Source organism: Mangifera indica, chromosome 12 (genome assembly GCF_011075055.1).
Source record: "Mangifera indica cultivar Alphonso chromosome 12, CATAS_Mindica_2.1, whole genome shotgun sequence".
In the NCBI taxonomy this organism is placed as follows: domain Eukaryota; kingdom Viridiplantae; phylum Streptophyta; class Magnoliopsida; order Sapindales; family Anacardiaceae; genus Mangifera; species Mangifera indica.
This window is the reverse complement of record NC_058148.1, coordinates 14,322,546-14,343,619: the sequence shown is the minus strand read 5'-3', so window position 1 is coordinate 14,343,619 and position 21,074 is coordinate 14,322,546. Positions and strand designations below refer to the sequence as shown.

The window sequence follows — 21,074 nt, the reverse complement described above, 5'->3', positions numbered from 1 at the left end:
AATTGACGTCTAGAAATTTTCAAATTATTGGATTAGGTTCCGGGTCATGGAGAAGTTTATTATAATATATATAATTATAGGCCTTTTCTTTATAATTATACATTCAAAAAAATATTAACAACTTTCTTATTATTGAAAAAATATATAAAATAATAAATACAAGTTCATACGTGTATAATATAAAAAAGCTTTCCTCAAAAATAGTGACATTTATTTGGTGAAGTTTTACCTTTACTGTTGAGTAAGATTTATTTACTTTTTAAAAAATTAAAAGTAAGAAAAAGTAAAAAAAAAAACTAGATTTGGTTGGAAGCGTTGACTAAAACAAAGGTGGTGGACCCACGTGACTCTTGGTTTCAGGCGCGCCGGTGGAATTTCAGAGGCCATTTAGTGTGGGCCGCGCCTATTTATTATCTTTTATTGTTATTTTTTTTGAGATACTTATCAAAATTACGTTTACACCCCAACCGAGATCATTCATGATAAAGTTTAATTTAAAGATGCAACTTAATTTATAAATTAGGTTAAATTATATTAATTAATTATTAAAATAATATTATTTTATTAATAATTATTAATCTAAATCATAAATTAAATTAAATTAAATTATTTTTATTTAAATCAAATAATTTAAATTTGAATCATCTTTTAACTTTAATTTAACAAATTCAAACTAAATTTAAATCAAACAAAATTAAAAATATTTAAATTTGGTTCAATTTGTACCAATTCGTACTAACAAAAACGCACTCAAGGCCCGGCCTGGCAACTCTTTTTTTAAAGCTTCGACTGAAGGCAACGTTTTTGAAATTTAAAAGCTTCTACACTCAATTATTGCAGCCTCTTCTTTTTGGTGTTTGATTTTTATTCTTAAAAAATATTTCAAAATATAGCCATCATCAACAAAATAAATTTATCTAAAATATAATTTTCAATTTAATATTTGTCAACAATGAATATATTTCATATTAAATAATCTCATAAGTAAATAAAATAAACTCTCAAAAATATGTTTAAATAGTGTAAATAAATATAAAGGCAAAATATTATATTTGGGGGAATTACCTCTCATTTTCAAATAATAATAAAAAATAAAATTTATATATTAATTTAGTTTTTGTCTGTGTTACCGTGGCTAATGATTAAAGATTTGACCAAATTTATATATTAATTGAAATTGGAAGTTGCGTTTGGTTGTTCTTGTTTGTTTTTGATTACCTAAAATTTAACAATTAATTAATTTCTTAAATTACGTAAATTTTGGTCAGTCCAAATCTCTCAATTAGTCTTTAATTTAATTAGGCGAATTAAGTGGGATTATAAATAATTTAATGGAGATTAGTGAAATGAGTTAAGTATGGGCGGAACAGAAAGGTTGTTCAAAGCTTCTGCTTGATGTCTTTGTCAGTTTGGCTTTGCTTGGTATTTGGTAAAGCCAACAATAGTCCATCTTCAATTTTATATATATTTTAAAACCAATTATTTGATTTTTTTTTTTAATTTTTAAATATGAAAATAATTAAAATAATATATTTTTAATGCATTTAAACAATTTCAACAAACATTTTATAGATTATATAAATATATCAAAAAATCATATGTTTTGTTGAAAATGTCTAATTCCGAAATTTATGATGAATAGTTATTCAGTGTGATAAATAGTAATTATGCACAATAGTATCTATAATTTGTGTACGTGTCGGTAGGTGATTAGATGGTTATGGAAGTCAACCTTGAATTACACGCCTAAGACAAGTACAGCTGTGGCCGTAGTCGCGCCACGAAGAAAGAAGTCAACTGATTAGAAAAGTCAAAGAAAAGCAAGGGCAGACATAGGGTAGAATGGACGGTATGACCAAAGAAAGCTCGGCCGGTTTGTCTGTGGTGTGGTAAAAATCAAAACCTTACCTTAGTGGTATGACGTGGGGAATTTCTATTGGAGAATAGAGAGTGAGGGGTCATAAGTGCCGGCTGTTTCGCGTTTACGTGTGCGTGAGTGCGGAACGTGTATTGTATTGTATGGTTTCTGGTTGCAAAGCAACACAAGTGGCTACCGCCACGTGTCCTTTGCTCAGAAATAATAACTTCTAAATCAGGATTAGTCTATCAAGATATGATTAACATCATAGGATTCCCCATTTTAAACACTTTGTATTAAATACTAACAATTCCCAATTGATTGTATTTTAGCTCTTTCTGATCAGGTGCCAACTCATAATTATTTTTATCAAGACTTCGTATTCTTATCTTAAAGTTACGTATAAGAAATATCAATTGAAATTTCTTTTGATAATATATTAAAATTAAATTATTAATTTATCTGATTTAATAATTATAAAATCGATCATTAAATTTAAATTTTATCTTATTTAATATGATTGATTTAATTATGAGAATAATACTCTAACTATAAGCACTCTCATAAATTGAGTTTAATGATAAATCTGATTCGATTCAAATTATAATTTTGAATTACAAATACCTCCTTCAAGTTTAGTGTAAATACAATACAGTCCAAAACCTGACCAACCCCCAACCAAGAAGATAAAAGAGCAACTTTTCAAATGTCTTCCATTCATATTGAAATTAGACAGGGCACAAGCTTGTATCGTATTGTCCACACGTTCATATTATTTTCAATAAGTGAAAGCTGCGTCTGAACATTCCATAATCCACCATCAAGTTGTATACAGAAATTGCTTTTGATAGACTTCTTGTTTCTAAATAAATGAAAAATGAAAAAGTTTGTCTTTCTGCAAAGTGTACAGAAAAGTTTGGCTTTCCTGGAACCCAAACAAGCTGACCAGGTCCAGAGTATGAAAATCTGACTGATGATTTTAATGGAAAAAATGATTGAATGTCTAGCTTTTGACTCATGGGTTCATACATAACAGTTATGAGAGGTTTTTTCTTGGAGTAAACGAGGGTTTAATGAGAAAACAACTTCAATGCTGCATTTACTTTGCCCAGATTCTTGTTTTCTTTCTCATTTTTCTTGCTTTTCATTTCTACAACTCCATTGGTAACTTTCAATAATCACTTGATTTGAAAGCTTGAATTTGATATAAAGGACTCTAATATTGATATTAATCTCATAAGAAATTCCCCCAAACTAGGGGTGCATTTGATTCGAGCCTTGGAAATGTTGAAATCACAAGCATCCTAAAACAGAATAATTTAGAGGGATGAGGGGTAACCCATATGAAAATTCATTAAAAGAAAATGCACTACAAGATTTTCTTTCCTAAATTTTCTCATCTGAAATAACTACATTTTATTCAAGGATTGGTAGATAGAACTGAACTGACCTAATAAACGGCAATAAAATGGCTAATTACAGGAATAATATCAATAACTCACACACGGAACCGCTGAAACCATCCCAAAATTTTTACCTTGCCCTACCTTGGAGATTTAGAAGAGAGACATTTTCCACAGGAGACAAGCTTCAGCAATGAATGTGGCTTTCGCGTTCTAGTTTTCAAACGGGAAAGCTGCAGATGCATACAAATATACTTCAATAAATATGTACCCGTAATGAACATGAAACAACTCACAGCAGTACATAATATATGATATGCAGTGCTTCTGGTTCCCTACGAAATAACCAGAGCTGTATAAAGTTAATACAGATAATCACCTATATATTTGTTTAATGCACCATTATCAGTTAAGCATCCATAAATTTGTTTTCTCTCCCTCTCCAACTAGCTTGCCTAATACTGGATTAACAAGAAATCTTCATAAATTAATATGCCTCTAATTCTGCTTCCAGAAATTGAAGTTTTATTGATACTCTATTGCTTTAGATTAAAAAGCGAAGCACCACATATTGATGGATAATGAAAACATTTAGCAAAATGAGTATTAGGTCATATGTAGCAAAAATGAGTACTAGGTCTAGGACTGTATTTGAGCCAAGCCAAGAATTGTTGGGCCTGAGGTAGGCTCAATTGCAGCCCTAAGTAGGTTATATGTTGCAAAACAAGTACTAGGTTGTCAAGGTCACATTTTGCCAAGATGAGTTCAATCTCAAGTTTGCCAAAATTCGTACTAGTAATAGTATTCACCGTTAGAAGTGAGTAAAGAAAGTTGAGAACGAGATGACTTACCTTCCGACGTGTTACTTGAGTTGCTTTCCAGCAAAGCAAGCTTTTTGATCTAGGCTCCAATCTCCTGTAAAGTTAACAAACATAAGAGCCACAATATTTAGTGCCACAGTTAAAGCCTTCGTGAATACTTGCAACATGGTAATTATGGAAAGACTATAAACACTTACAGATTCTCTTGTTCAAGCTTTTCAGCAATAGAAACTGCTTTACGTCTTGACCATCCACTTCGCAGTGTACATCCTTCTGCCTGCTGAAGTACATGTGCAAGGGAAACTTTGCCTCTCACAAGGCTCTGGCTCTGACTTTGTTCCCTATGTTTCCTTCTTTCCAAGGTGGAGGCCAAGGGTGATTTCTTCTGTGAAGTCGAGGCATCTCCCATCAATGTACTTCCACCTCTTGTATTGTATTCTGTTCGACTGCCAGCATGATCGTTGTCTTTGGTTCCCCGGGGAGAAGCTGGTACTTCAAAAATTTCACTCCTTTCCATTTCAAGAGATTCAGCATGCAAAAGCTGTGCTTGGGCACTTGCTTCATTAATACCTCTATCTCTGGTAACTCTTTTGTTAAGTTCAAGAGATCCAGCTGAAGGCAATCCGTTGCCCGTATTAGACTCCACATTAGTAAACATCTGAGAATCTTTGGGTGCTAAGCTAAGAGGTGAATGAAACCCTGTTCCACTGTCATTCCTCGATTCACATCTAATTTCTATTCTAACCGGAGAACCAAGAACAGATTTAAATGCTAGAAAAATGTGATCCTTAAACTTTTCTGCCTTGGATTTTGTGAGATGCGAACTAAACATCAAATGTACGGTTGGAGCTGAAAGAAACAATCAATGCAGATGAAGAATTAGACACCAAGCAATGAATGAGCAAAACTGCATTAAATAAAAATTATAAAACATAATATCAAGTAGAGTAATAAGATTGTCAGATAAGCTTCTGGTATAGAAGCTAGAGGGAATGCCAACAAAAAGTTGTATTCAGGGAGTCTACAAACATGATAGGCAATGCTTAACAAGGCATATCTCCAGTAATGGTTTGGGAGAATGAAGCATGGATAGGCTGCCTGCAGGATCTAAAGATAGCATTAACAGTTAAAATCATACTATGATACTTTCAGCACATGAAATCTTTCTGTACAGACAAAAAAATCAATGGAAGTCAAGTTAAGACATCAACACAAGAGAGGTCAAGTAAGAATACACAAAATCATATGTAGTCGCGAAAAAAAGAGTCCACAAGCTGAACTTCCAAACAGAGTAGCAATACATTATGCTGAAATGCATAGTTGCAGTGAAGGAGAATAACGATTCTAGTAACTGGACGCTGAGGACAATTGAAATACAAATTTGGTGACAGAAGTGTATTATTTAGCAGTTCTTGTGGCTGTTTCAGAATATCTACACCATGGCAAGCCAGGGTCCAATAACCAGCTAAAAGTTTTAAACCAACTGTGTAAAGCAAGCCAAGGCAATACAACAGCTCAAACTTTTACTAAAGTGGATGCAACCTAGCTGTTACCAAACCAAAATGTGGTCAGCGAGAACTTGATAATAAAAGGCATGGAGACAGCCTAACTAATTAGTAAACATCGAAATAGCATTTAGAGAGCATTAAAATCAAAGTGTGGCAATATGTTTTGAGTGGTAATAGGAGATAAAGTTGTCATCACAAATGTGGGACGGAAATTCTCCACATATCATCTTATACTCCACTTCCAGGCCAGTTACCTGTTGTCAGCAAGATATGCCTGCTTTTCTGCAGTGGCACACAACTAAAACTATAGGGAGGATATTTTTATTGATAGTGAAGCATGTTCCAAAAATGGTAGCACGCATGCAGTAGACAGAGACTCAACTTGATAGACGAAAAGAGAAAAATAAAATATATATATTATTCTGGGTTGCAAAGGAAGTGATAGTGGTCAGTTCATTGCATCACAGAAAATTTCCAATTTACTAACATTCAGAGAGTACAAAAATATATGGGGAGAGGCATGCATAATTTTGTCCATTTGACTTGAGCAAATGTAGACTACCTTTGTGACCTGAAAGTTGTTGGAAACTTCAGGTGTAGCATGAAAGAACATAAGAACATTGGTTGAACTGTTCTTTAACTTTTGACAAAGAAATGAAAAAAAAAAAAATGGAAGGGGAAATTGAGTGAAATGTCAAGAGAAGATTACCTCACACATTAGGGAAATAAAAGGATTTTGTTTAATTTGATTTAAGCCTTTATGGAATGAAATGAATGTCAAGTTTCTTCGATTCTTAAATAGTGTATTAAATCACCTTCAAGATCCCGAGTTCCTTAAGTTCAAATTCAAAAGCACCCCAGTGACATGCAACGGGATTCAAAAGCACTAGATTTTCAGTTTAGGTTTAATACGATTCTGGTTTCACTAAACAGCACCACAAACAATTAGCTTTAAGAATGCTAAGGACTCTCCCACACAATATAGAAATAGGAGGCCGAGAAATTTCCAAATCTTTCCAAATAATTGCTTAAAGTGAGCATAATGCACGTTAGGATGTACCTGCACCAAAACTGACAGAGATCAACCTTCCTTCTCTGTACAAAAACTCTTTTATACCATTGTTTTGAATCTTCTTAAGCACTTCCAACCAGGTTTCTTCAATTCCAGTGTGGCTTTTGCCTGAAATCTGCCTGCCACATAGTCTAATTGTATCAGTGGATGTTTGTTGAGGAGCCATCCCAGCTCCAACATGTCTTTCTCTATGTAGACTAGGACCTTTCATCATGCTATTTTTAATGAAATCACCAGAACTTCCAGCATGGAAATTTTCCAATCTAACATTCATTGACATGCCTGCCTCTTTATTAGAAGTCACAGCTGGGTCACCACCTTTCCAGGTCATATTTCTACCACCTGCATTATCTAGGGCGAAGGGACTTTGATTAAAACTAGTATCTGCAGAAGAACTCGGCAATATATACTGCTGATCTGGAGCAAGTTGAAGCAATGCAGCCGTTAGCCATGTTAATTTATCATTTGACGTCCTCAGTTGTTTCTCAGCTTCTGACAAAGTTTTTAGAGCTTGGCGCAGTTTCTCCATATCTTCTTTTGACACTGGAAACAACAAATTTATTATAACATTTCTAGATGAATAATAATCTTGAAAATAAAAGATAAAACTTAAAAGCTGAAAATGATAAAGATTTGAACTCCAAAAGGAAAAAAATTTAAGATCAGAGAAACTTAATAAATTAAACATAGTCAAGGTAGAAGAGCTGAAAGAACTTCAGACTGCACCAAAACTGTTCAAAGATATTAGTAAGTGATAAGCAGTTGTTACAAAGGAGCTGCCTTAACCTAATCCCAGGCATAGTAAGCAATATACAGTTCTGCATACGCATATTTAAAAGGATCTAATACAATTAGCACCACTTAAAATAGAATTGATGGATTTGCTAATTATACGAAGTTGTAGGAACTGAGAGGAAGCAATTTTTAAACTCACATCGTTGTCTCCGAAAAAACCTCCTTCTATGCCTGTCTTTTGTGAAATCATAACTACCAGCAAGAATATCAGTTATCACAGTAGCAAGTTGTGACATCAAAGCGAAAGGCTCCACACCAGTTTCCATTATCACCCTTAGATTCTTTACAGTGTTTACTGTGTCTGCAGATAATGCTAAATCAAGAAGATCCACCAACTTTTCATCAGAGATAAGCCCAACCTGTGAAAAGAACTCATATTTCAGAGCAATTTATGCATAAAACCACCAGTAAATTACACTTAACAAATAATATTAATATTTTTACCAACCCACAGACTTTATGGGTGCATGAACAGCCAGGTATGGGAAAAAATCTGTTCTATTGTCATTAATATTTTTACCAATTGAACAATCAGACCTCCTCCAAGAAAACATACAAGACGACGAATCACCAACTACTTATCTAGAAAACTCAAGTCACACATTAAAAGAATAATCAAGCGTCATCAAATGAATATCAGAGACAACTTCTAAAAAAAATTGATCATAAAGCATAATTATAAAGTTCTTTAGAATACGAATAGCTCGGCAGCACCTTGCTGAATCAATAGTCAGACTGTCTACCTACAGAGAACATTTCAATAGCATTGCTTTTGAGGTTACAACTATTACCTTATGTATATAAAGAACATTGAAGACATTACAATACAAGGAAGGTATCATGACAAAGAAGTCTTTAGTAACAAAGAAAACAAGAAATGGAGATGGTCATATGAGCTCAATTAATCATGATTATATAAAATAACCGACATAAATAGTAAGAACTTAAAAACAACTAAATATTTTGATTCTGGTTCCAAAAGAATAAAGAACTCACCAGTTCTTGAACCAGAGGAACTGAAATTCTCTGTCCAAGCAAACTAAGTTGCTCCAAGGTCATCTCTGCATCCCGCAATGATCCATCTGATCTAGATGCAATAAGTTTTAGTGCATCCTTGTCAATTTCTATATCTTCCTTGGATGCAATCCACCGTAAAGTATCGATGATATCTGCATCTTTCAACTTTGGGAAAAAAAATTTCTGGCACCTGGATATGATTATATGAGGCAAAACATCAAGGCTTGAACTGACCAAAACAATAACCATACGTCTAGGTGCTCGATCAGTGACCTTTGATATAGCAGTCCAGCAATCTGAGGACATACTATCGCAGTCATCAAAAACAAATATCCTATATTGTGATGGTAACTTGGAGATCACCATATTGTCAAGTAGATTCAGGATGCCCTCAAAGTCAAAATTACTGACTGGACCAACTTCACATATATTTCGACTTTTACCCATATCATGAGAAATGCAAGAGTTACAAAAGCCACAAGGTTTGGGATGTTCCAGAGACTGACAGTTCAAAGCTCGAGCAAAAATGCGAGCACAGGAAGTTTTCCCTGTGCCATGAGGTCCATAAAACACATATAGCAACCCAACTTTTCTTCTCATGGCGGCATTAGAAAGAGCTTGTGCTACCAAATTCTGTCCCACTAGATCTCTGAAAGTTCTTGGCATGTATTTTTGTGTCAAATTTTGGTGCCTCCCATTGCGGTTTGCACCTAACTTATGCTGGTCACCAGATGTACCTTCAGAAGCAAGGTCAGAATCAATGTCATTCTTCAGTAAATGATCAGCAAAGATACCTAGCTCCCCAGAATAGTCATGCATCCAATGGTTTTCAGTGCTTTCTTGAGATCCAGATGCCTCAACAAGCAGAGGCAGAGCCTCCGCATCTGATTTAGTGGATGAGATAGAATGATCAGATGCCACAGGCATAGGAATATCTCTTCCATGGGAAGCTCCTTTCCTCATCCTTGAGTCTGACAGACCACAAGAAGTTAAACTTCTTCCAGCCATGTCAAGGAATGTTTTACCCCTATGATGAATTCTTGACCAATTCCATGGAATTCCACACCCATTTCTAGGAGCCCTTGTGACATTTTTATCTCCATACTCTTCTTCCTCCTCTATGCGATACCTTGGGCGTGCTGAACCTTGAGCTAATGAATTAGAAGCCACAGACATTTCACTCTGACCTTTAATATCCCTCAAGCTGAAGCAGTTCGATTTCTTCTGGTCCCCCGAAACTTACGCCTTTTTCCCCTATTCAATTGATTGGTGTAACCATGGATGCTGACTTCTGGTTCCTCACCAGTTCTCTCTAGTCGAGAACGTCTACCATGAAATTGAACATTTGAAGATACTAAATCATCACTGTCCATCAGGATATCACCCAACTGCTCAGAGAGGGTCTTAACTCGAACATCTTGAGATTGCTTTCCCTTCTTTTTACTCTTTCTACCCTTAATCTCATAGTTACCTGACACAACATCTTGAACCAAAAAATTACCATCTTGGGTTTCTGGAAGCTCCTCGCTGCCACCCAAAAAGTCAGTCCTACTTTTCCGACTAGATTCTTCTCTCCTAACTCTTCTACCAGCATGATTTCCACTTTTACTACTACGATCTCTAATTGCTGCCACTACTCCTTCATTGAGCACAACAACTTCAGCAGGAGCAACTTGTGAGGTAACAACATTTGGTAAAGGAGGTGAGGTGCCCGACAACCGACTCAAACACTCAATGCTAGTTGACCTTCTCCCCTCCCGTTTAGTGGCATCCTTCTCGCCTTTCTTAGGAAGCAAATCAACAACCGAAGGTGAATGCCATGATGGAGGACTGGCAGAGGGATCCCTAAGAGACCGCGACCTCTGAAGGACTGTAAGGTCCCTCATAAGGGACCTATCAGCCAAAATTGGGCTCTGCTTATGCATATGATTTTTCAAGTGAATGCAATTGGTTAAATGTATGTGGTTGCGTAGATGGTCACTAATATTACCATTCACATCCTTGAGAATCCTATCACGAACAGCCTTGGTCATGATTAGACTATAAATATTTCCAACAACAGATTTTCTTGTAAATTATAGATACAAATCAAACCAGATTGCATTCTTCTTTGATTCTACAACCGTCCCAGAACTTCACAATTACATCATTATGAAAAAGTAAACATTTTTTCCCAACTGGTTAATGATACTTCCCTGATTGACTGAAAAAAAGTACAACATCTTCACAATTCAAACAATAAAAAATCCACGATATAAAAAGGTTGAAACAACTGCATCATCAATAACGCACGAAGAAGTTTCATATTTTCTTTCAAGAACAACAAATTCTCCAAAACAAAAAATTATCTGCCACTCAAATTTGACAAAAAACCCATTCCTACAAATCACTAAAGAGAAACACATGAATACCTAAAACCCGTGTTCGAATAAAGAAATTAAAACCTTAGTGTCGAAAGCAGCAGCAATGGCGACAATCTCTGCAAGTGATGTAACAACAGCAACAGCAAGAAGGGGATGGTAAAGTTTCAAGCTTGAAGCTAAAAAGCCCTGGAAGGTCAAAACTTTTAACCAAATGGAGTGTTTTAAGAAACCATGAGGTGGTTACAACTAGAAGAGAAAGACAACAAGAGAAGCAAAAGAAAAAGTACAAAAAGGCAGCAGGATAGACTGAGTAATGAGTTCACTCAAGTTAAGTAGTCACAGCAAAACTCCCAAAAGGCAAAGTGAGAGTTTGGACCATTAAACCAATTAGATCTCTCTTTCTTTCTCAACCAACTTCACAAGCACTTCACCACCTGGGGCTTTCAAACGAAAACGACAGCCCACTACATAGCAAAAACGAAAACACAGCGAAAAGAGAGAAAATTTTCTGTATATTGTTTGAGTTTGTGAAGAGATAGTGAAATAGTGGAGTGCACAGAGAGAATCTCGAGAGGACTCGGTAACGGGGATGAGATCTGTTACACTTACAGACAGGACCCCAGAAGATAACACAACACATGTGTCCATTTGTTTGAGCATGCAAATTTTGGTTCTTTTTGCATTTATATTTTTATTTTTCTTCAGAAAAATGATTCTTTAGTAAGAAAAGAGAAAATTTTTTGACACCGTTTTTCAAGTCTACGGATTTTGAATGGGGACCAAAAAGTGCCTTCTGTTGAATTTTTTGCAGTTTTCTTGGTACAGTCTCTGATTGGACTTTCCCAACGGCAACAAATGAAAAAACACAAATGTAAAAACCAGTGAAAACAATTCAAGCAATTAGATTTTACGAAGTGTGGCCTTTTTCAGCTTTTGTTAGTAGTTGGGTTTTGATTCTTTTAGTGGTACCATGAACATTACATCTGTATAAAAGGATTTACCGGTTTTAGTTCTGGAATCAAATTGATAAAGTGGAAAAAGCAGTGCACTTTTGGACTCAAATTCTTCTGCCTTCAGTAGCTGAATGCTGAATTAACTCATCCGTTTCCCAGTGCCACGAGGGGGATCAATGAGTTGGTTTGCCGATCGACATGATGTGCAGACCGATGCAGATCGCAACGGTGGTTGATGTCTTGGCACTTAGAAGTTCCCCGTTTATTCTTAAAAACAAAAAATGTCCTGGACTTCATGAAGTTTCTTATTCTGTAGTTGAAGTCCTCCAATTCACCTGTTCTGTGTCAGATGAAGCATTAAAGCATTCATGTTGGTTAAGTGGTTAAATTTTGGGTTGTATTAAAAAATAATAAAACTTTTGTCCTTTTGGGTAGTTTTTTTTATTGTAACATTTTAATTACGATGTGACCCCAACTGATAATAATGATCCAGTGTGGCCCAGTTTATTTCCGAAACGGTGATTAGTGGTGAATGATTCCGTTGAACTATCAGTATCACGGTCAGAGTCATAGTCAAAGTCAGCATAATTGGTTCTTCTGATTGTTGAGTCATAATCTCGTGCTTCTCACTCCATCACTCACCGTACTACGCCACGTTGCTACACCCTATATCATTGAGTCCTTTATGGTAAAATCCGACCGTTGCGCTTGTCGTTAATACTCAGACTGACCAACCATCCTTGTCCTTTCCGACACAAATAAATCACAAGCAGTCTGGATTCTAATACACAGGCCAAAAACTTGTCCCCACCCAAGATAGAGTGGAAACCTAATGTTTCTCCTTCTAATTTTCAAAATTTTAAAAATTCATTTATAAATTAAATTTTCTTAAAAATTTTAATTAAATTAAAAAATAAAATTATTATTTAACAAAAATTTAAAAAATTAAACTTTTATTATATTTTTTCCTTCAATTTTAAAATCTCATATTCCCCCCTAAATTTTCCTTCAAAATTTAAAAAATGATAATTTTTTATCTAAGATTTTCTCTCATTCTCTCGAACAATCAATTTTTTCTCGGTTGTTGATAAATCTTTCCTTTTTTTTTTGTGAACACTTCTCCTTCTTCCCTCTTTTTTTGTCAAAGATAGAGACCGTCATTTTTGCCTTAAAAGAAGACAAAACATCTTCACTTAAAGAATGCACGTTTTCATCTCAGAAAAAGACGTTCTATTTTTGTCTGAGACAGAGACGACGGTCTTCGTCTTCAATGACAAAGGAAGGAAGAAGGAGGAGTGTCGACAGAGAAAGAGGAGGGAAAGGCGATTGATGGCTAGAAGAAATTGGTCACCGAAGAGGAGAGAAAAACTTAGAGGAAAAATTATTATTTTTCAAACTTTAGAGTGATAAATTATTAGATTTTTTAATTGTGGGGGGAATGCGATAAAACTTTAGTTTTTTAAATTTTTTTATTAAATGATAATTTTGCCCTTAACTTTAACTAAAAATTTTAACAGGATTTAAGTCATAGATGAGTGTTTGAATTTTTGAATGTGATAAAATAAGACTTTGAATTTTTACTATACTTTAGGTGGGAACAAGTCTTCTGACCTAATACATATTTCTCAATAAATATATCAACTGCCATGAAAGAAAATATGGACAAGGACGGTGATGAACTATCATTAAGATGATCATAATGGTATTTGATTGGATAATGTATATCACATGTTGACCAACTGATAATACATGGAAAAAGAAAAAAAAATCTCAAGTTTTACTTCACAAGACACTAGGATTGATTTAAGAACATTGAACTCGAATGAATTAAGTTTGAGTTAAAAATTTAACTCATTTTTATAAACAAATCTAGTCCAAACAAATCTAAGTATTCGAGTTTGAGTCTACTTAAATCAAATTTAAAATTAATTAATTTTTAAATTAAGTTTAAATCTTATCTTGTTGATAACGGGTTAGGTCAAAATCAGAATAAATTGAAAATTAGTTGACTTACATAGACAAGGATTTGAAGACTCATACTTGATTAAATATGATAATTTCAACCCAAATTTAGGTCTCAATCCTAATAAGGAGATGATTCTATGATAAAAACAAGAAAAGAAAGGGGTTGGGGACGGGGATGGGGACAGGGATAGGGATACATGTGTTTCATCTTGGCCCCACCCCTATCCTCGCTATTTTAAATTAATATTTTTGCTTCAAATATTAACATAGTTTTTTAGTTTTATATTATTTATATTTTTAAAATTTTTTATTTTTTTGTTGTATGTACTAAAGTGATTAATACATGATATTTGTGACATTTGAAATAGTAGGTTAGTTTTAATTTTAATTAATTTTGTTATTTAATATATTTAGAGAATACGGAAAGATGATTTTTTTCTCATAGAGATAGAGATGAGGAAGAGATTTTTCTTTACAAAAAGGAGATAAAAATCTTTTTTATCCCCATAATGGGAATGAGATAGGAACGGAGATTAATATCTTTTACAAGGGCAAAGACAGGGATTTAAATGTCCTCTCTCTCTCTCCTTGTTGCTATCCCTATTCCTAATTCAATAGGAAACACACCTATACATAATAAGAAAGTCAACTAGAGAAACAAATTTTCTTGATGTTGCCAAATATTGATAAAAATAAAGCATACACATTATTTTTTTTGGAAAAAAATTCAAATTTATACTATTAGATGGAATTAAAATGACACTACTAATTGGATTTATCCAAGTGTTAAAAGGGGGCTTGAACATGTACCACCAAAATGGTATAAAATTTTTTCTCACACTAATAGTCAAGTATTGGAAGGGAACATCCCATTGCTTGGCATACGGGGAATAGAAAGCAATAGGGAACACATACTTAGACATTACATATACTATGGTGGGGCTCTGCCACTGTCAACCTATCGAACCATATCCAAATTTATCACTCTCAAATAACCATGATATCTATTACAATGGTATAATATCTTTTTATTGATAAAGATAAAAATTTATCTGTCAAAGATGATTATTAACTTTTTATTTTATCTTTAAATGGTTACAGTCAATACAAAAGAGAGAAAAAAAACTTAAAGATTTAGGGTGAAATAATCACTTTTTAAAATATGAAAACTTAGAGTAAAAGAAGAGAAATTATGAGGTTTTTAAATTTAGAGAAGAAAATATAATAAAATTTTAATTTTTTATATTTTTTTAATAAATAGTATTTTATTTCTATCTTTAATTATGATTTTTAATAATAATTAAGTCATAAATAAATATATAAATTTTTAAAATTTTATAAATACGTAATTATCTTTGCTTTAAAACTTTCATGGGAAATAGTCGTTACGCCTTTGTCCGAATTCACATGTTTTTTATGCAATCTATTGAATGCTATTATATTTTCTTCTGTAACACCTGTCACGGTCACATGTGGCCAAGGTGGGTATCGTTCATTTTCAATCCATCTTTCTTCCTAAAACGTCATCCAATCCATCTGGATCTTCTTGGATTCTCTATACAAATCAATGAAAGAAGCTGAGTATGGACCACAATTTGAGCTGGGCGTCTAGTGCACCCTGCCAGCGAAAACAAGACGACGATGAAGAACATCATGCACCTACAACAGTTACTTAAACTTGGCTCTTTTCTTGTGTTCAGTTAGTAGCTGTCAGCCAATTTAATGAACAAATGTCCTTTTATGTAATAAAGGTTTTTATTGTAAAGTTCAGTCTTGGGTTTCAATTCACATTGAACAAACTAAATTCAAACTGGATTAATTTATTTATTTGATAATATTATCCATTTTTTAATTATTTATCCTATCATTGAACTTTTGTGATATTGTATTATAATTAAAGTTTAAGTTCAAACTAACTCTTATTTGAGTTTGACTAATAGCCGAAGAATCTTTGACTGGCTGGGCCTCGCAAATCTAGCAGTATGGGTCAATCTCCTTATGAAATTAATAAACGTGAAAACTAGAAGGAATCCCATGTGGCTGACCTTGCATGATATGAAGAATGTAGGGAGACTATAATTTTTACTCATCGGCAATGGGCCTTTTATGTCTAGTTCCCGAGGGACAAAACTTTTGTAATGCGTTCCATTACTTTAATGCAATCACCAATCTACTTAAACCTCGTGATAACGTGGCAACTTTAAGGCGTTCTTGCGCCTCAACATGGTGCCTGGCTGGCTACAAACCACAAGGCTATGGCAAAAGCGTCGGAGTTTGGTTCAGCACTGATGTAGGCAAGCATTTTAAACAATAAAACATCAACTAAATTTATATAATACATAAAAACAAGCTTATCTAAAATGGACCCTGATTAGGGATGGATCCTAACATTGCCAATTTGGGCTTAAAATTGCTAAAATTCAATAAATTGAAATTGCTTTAGTTTGAATTTAGCTCTTTTAAAACAGAAAGTCAAGCTTGAATTGGTTTGGCTCAATCCACCTTTTGTAGAGATAGATGGTGTTTAAGTGCATTGTAGATAGAACTGTTGGGCTTAGTCTTGGCCTTCTGTGGCCCAATTAATCCCCCCCACACCCCCGCTGCACTCCCCCCGCCGCACCCCCCCCCCCAAAACAAAAATTATTGGCGAAAATTTTTCTTTTGGGTTCTCTACTTTTAGGCTTGATTTTTGAATTAACGACTTGCTCCAATGCTTCCAGGTTTATTCACCTACAAAAATAAACATGAATTAAATTAAATTAAATAAACAAGAAATATATAATATAAAATAGGTCTAATAAGTCGTACCACCCATTAGATGTGGACACTTTACGACCTTTTATTATCACGAGCTTTACCGAAATTTGGGGCATAGATTTCTTCTAACCTAATTTATTGTGAGTCGGATACATTTGAACTTACTCAAGTTTGTTGTTAGTTTAACTAAAACAAGTTTTATTTAGGTAAACTTAAGTTTAATCTTGAATTGAAAGGTTTTTTATTATCGAATTCGAGTTTGAGTAATATTTAGTTTATCAAACTCTTGAGTATAAAAAATTCATTCTAATTGACTAAAATAAGGTTATTTTAATTAATATATTATTAAAATAATATTATTTTGATCATATTTCGTTCAAGTATAATATTAAATAAACTCAATTCAAACTTAATTTGATAATATCATCAAATTCAAGTTTACTTCCTTTTAAATTGAATTGAATTGAAAATTGTTTAAGAAAATATATAGCTCTTAAATTAAGATTTTGATTTATCCCTAATTATGATTTCGTTATAAAAATATAACATTTAACTTGAATTTTATCATACGTATTAATCAACCCTTTTTTTGGAATTTCCCTTTTTTTTAATTATAACAAACATTTTGCCGATTACAAGGGCAGGTGATGACGATGCCGACCATGATCGAATGATCAATAGCCGTTGGTGAAAAAAATGGCACGAGTACTAGTAATATACTAATATTATAACTCATTAGAGCGACGTCGTTTTGGAGATTATTCACATTTTCAAACTCCGCCGCTCCTTCAAGAGTAATGAGCATGGTTTCCGATTGCCACGTCAGTTACTTCCTGTCACATTCATCAGTCATAAAAGGTTACTTAAAAAAAAAAAAAAAAAGGGAAAATGACTAAATTTGCACGCATCATCTGCGTAGACCTCCTTCTCCTCTCTCTCTTCTAGGGATCAAAAAAATTCGATTTCCATTTTTTTTTTTCTCTCCTGAAATTGAAAAAGAGAGGTGCGAGCAATACTAAACAACCATGAATATCTTCAGATTAGCTGGTGACATGACTCATTTGATGAGTATTTTAGTCCTTCTTCTCAAAATCTACGCTACCAAATCTTGCTCCGGTAACTCCTTCTCTTCTATCATTTTCAATTTTCAGTGCCTCTTACTTAGTTTCTAATCAACAGCGGAAAAGTAGGAGAAAATGGAACTGAATTAACGGTTTGTTTTTCATTTTTATTTTTCGAAGTTAAGTTTTTCGGCTTTTTGTTGTTTGTTGATGTTGACTGATTTTAAGAAGTTTAAGTTGATTATTGGATTTCTTGTTCTATAGTTATGGGAAATTAGAGTTTGAAAGCGGAATAATAGAAAATGAGATTTAAATTTTATAATTTCGTGTACTGATTATTGGCGACGCTTGAAATGAGATAAACTAACTAATAAAATCATTTAGTTTATAATTTAACGGATAAGTGGCGCTTTAAGAAGTGCTGCGTCTGGGTTTGATTTTTCAAAATTTTGGAATTTTTATGGTGATTTAGGGATTTCGCTCAAGACTCAAGAACTCTATGCGTTGGTGTTTTTGACGCGTTACTTGGATCTCTTCACCGACTTCATCTCTGTTTACAACACTGTGATGAAGTTAGTATTCATCGTGAGTTCACTAGCTATTGTTTGGTGCATGAGGATGCACCGAGTTGTGAGGCGTTCGTATGACAAACAACTTGACACTTTCCGTCACTACTTTCTTGTTGCTGCGTGTTTTGTGTTGGCTCTGATTTTAAACGAGAAGTTTACATTTCAAGAGGTGAGATTGTTAAATTTGCTGTATTCGTTTCATGCTTGAGGGGTTGATTCTTTTGTGAAGTGTGAACTGTAAATATCTATGAATCATTAATTCTTTGGTTAATACAATTCTTCCCATTTCCTAGAAAGTGTATAGGGAGAGTAGGGCCGGTGGTGGTGCTGGGTGAAGAATTTTTTTGACCACCGTCTCCCTGCTGGCAATTTCCTTTTTACAATATGCTTATATCCTTAAGCTGTGACAAGTTCCTTAAATTTTATTCTTAGAGAGAATGGTGGGGGTGGCTTTGAGGTATTATACAACATTACCTCCAATTATACACCAACAATTTTTGGGAAACAGATGAATGATTTATACTCATTGCGCTATTTTGATTTGCTGGTTTTGGTGAAATATCTTTATTACAATTTCTATTCAATTTATTAGTTTTATTGCGTGAGGAGAAAAATATGTTAATTGTTATGCATTAGTTTCAGTTTCCTAGTTGTAGTATTTCTTGATTCCAAGCAGTTGTTTTGCTGTGCATTCTTAAGTCTGAACATATTTATACATTTGTGCTAATGCAAATCTACTTACAGATCTTTTGGGCATTTTCTATATACTTAGAGGCAGTTGCTATTCTTCCCCAGCTAGTTTTACTACAGCGAAGTGGAAATGTTGACAATTTAACGGGGCAATATGTGTTCTTACTTGGGTATGTATATGTTATGTATTGCTATAAACGGTTCACATTGAGACTTGATTCTTCATAAATGAGGACACTTTATATTGGTTTGGTATCATAGCTTCTTCCTATAAGAGTACTGTGCATAGATTGGTCTTCCCCATATATCCAGAACTAGTTTGGCTCTAAACTAATGCTTTTGGAAGTCCATTGCACACTTTTGGAGAACTTAATAGAGGAAATGGTATAGGAAAACCATTTGTTTGCTTGCTGCATTAGTATGGCTATTTTTTTAATTGTTTTTTTCAAAATTATGGAAAATGTTTTCTTTCTATTTTATATATTATTATTGCTATTTTCATGATGTTACCTTGCTAATCAGAAAATACCTGCCTTGCTTTTATGGTATTATGTAAGTTCTTCACCCAAATTGCTTGGTTGTTTTCCATTTTATCACTGTAGAGTTAGACAACTAGCCCAACTATACGATTCCTGTTTTTCACTGAGATAACAGTTAAACAAAAAGAGAGATTTCTTATTGTAAAGATTTATTGCCATGCTTACTGTGAGATGTGATTTTGTATTGGGACATGCGAACTTTATTTTCTATGTTTTGTGGATATTAAATTTACCAATCATGCTGTTGATTTGCAGAGCATATCGCGCACTCTACATTCTCAACTGGATTTATCGCTATCTGAAGGAGCCACGATTTACTCGATGGATTGGTAGGCTTTTTTATGGATGGAAAAGAATTTCTTTTGTTTGGTTGTTTCTGCATGCATGTTTATCCTGACTTTCATATTTTATTTGTGACATTTTAGCTTGCGTCTCCGGTGTCATCCAGACAGCTCTCTATGCTGATTTCTTCTATTACTATTTCCTTAGGTAAAGATATATGTAATACTACTTGATTAATGGTAATCTTATATTTTTCCACAGAATTTTGTAAATAATGGAGATCTTCTGTTCTTTGTTTGTGCAGCTGGAAGAACAATGCAAAACTTAAGCTACCAGCCTGACCAAGCAGAGATGTGTTGAAAAATCGACGTGTTGAGCTGAAGTATTGTTAAAGTGTTTACTCGAAGTCTTTCATAAACTCACTGCTAGCTGATACTTGTGAAGAGGATACATGATTTATAGTTCTTTTCTTTTTTATTAGATTAAAATACCCATGTCCGAAGAGGTTTTAATTTTTTGAAATTTCTCCAGCCTTCTCATTTCTTCTAACATGCAAAGATGATTTTGGGAAGGCGAATTCCAGATCTGCCTAACATCATAGTTGGATTTCTAATCGGTATAAAATTAATCAGATTTTTGTCTCCCTTCTTTCTATTGAATGCCTGCTTTTGAAAGGAGAAATTTGTTGGACCTTGATACTGATACTTAGAATAAAATTATTTAATATTAAATATTGCAAGACTTATTAACATATTACATATATTATGTAGCTTCTTTATTTTGTATGAAACTCAGCCAAAAGTCATAAACTTCTTAACGACTTGGGCTTCCTGAAGGAAATTTTGACAAGTTCAACAATTTTTATAGGCTGGTCTCACTTAACACCACATGGATAGATGTGGAAATCTGATGGTAATTTGCTACGCATATTTGTCTTGTTACTCTGAAAAAACTTTAATATGTTAAGCTCTCTGAAATAGATGAAAAACTTGTGCAGGATAAATGAGAATCAATGGATCTGCCACAAGCTTAAAGAATAATAAGGTACTGGTACTGCTTAATGTGATGGAATCGCTTTCTCCCCAACAGAATGAGGTAAGAAATTTCAGAGACAAGAAAGAGATATTCTTCCTATAATCCTACTAAAAAGAATTCTTATGATTTTATATATAGATTAGGCATCTGGGTTTGGTGCATACTTTCACTTTGTCTCTTTGTCATTTTTTATTTTTCAAAGCAAATGCTCTCTGTTTTTTAATTTTTCAAAGATGGGGATCATTAAAAATAGCTTTCTGATTGATTCCTACAATCTCATGTAGTTGATAGGCTTGACCTAGAAGCACTTTGTTCTTGTTATTTTAAAATTAAAAGATTTGTAAATATTCCTTTTCCTCTTTGAGGCATTTCTTTCTAAGATTATA

The 21,074-nt window shown here is 33.8% G+C and overlaps 2 protein-coding genes across 2 annotated transcripts; one reads left to right on the top strand and one right to left on the bottom strand.

Annotated features, from left to right (window-relative positions):
* Window positions 1-3,176: 3,176 nt before the first annotated feature.
* LOC123230352 (protein STICHEL-like 4) lies at window positions 3,177-12,062 on the bottom strand. Its single transcript, XM_044656545.1, is given in 7 exon segments — window positions 3,177-3,494; window positions 4,113-4,176; window positions 4,280-4,931; window positions 6,651-7,205; window positions 7,597-7,816; window positions 8,454-9,677; window positions 9,680-12,062. Coding segments are annotated over 7 exon segments (3,636 nt in total). The 5' UTR covers window positions 10,508-12,062; the 3' UTR covers window positions 3,177-3,401.
* Window positions 12,063-17,396: 5,334 nt separating this feature from the next.
* LOC123230298 (ER lumen protein-retaining receptor A-like) lies at window positions 17,397-20,297 on the top strand. Its single transcript, XM_044656465.1, has 6 exons — window positions 17,397-17,628; window positions 18,046-18,311; window positions 18,887-19,002; window positions 19,627-19,700; window positions 19,797-19,860; window positions 19,958-20,297. Exons 1-6 carry the CDS (start codon window positions 17,538-17,540, stop codon window positions 19,992-19,994), a joined length of 648 nt encoding a protein of 215 aa, XP_044512400.1. The 5' UTR covers window positions 17,397-17,537; the 3' UTR covers window positions 19,995-20,297.
* Window positions 20,298-21,074: the final 777 nt, after the last annotated feature.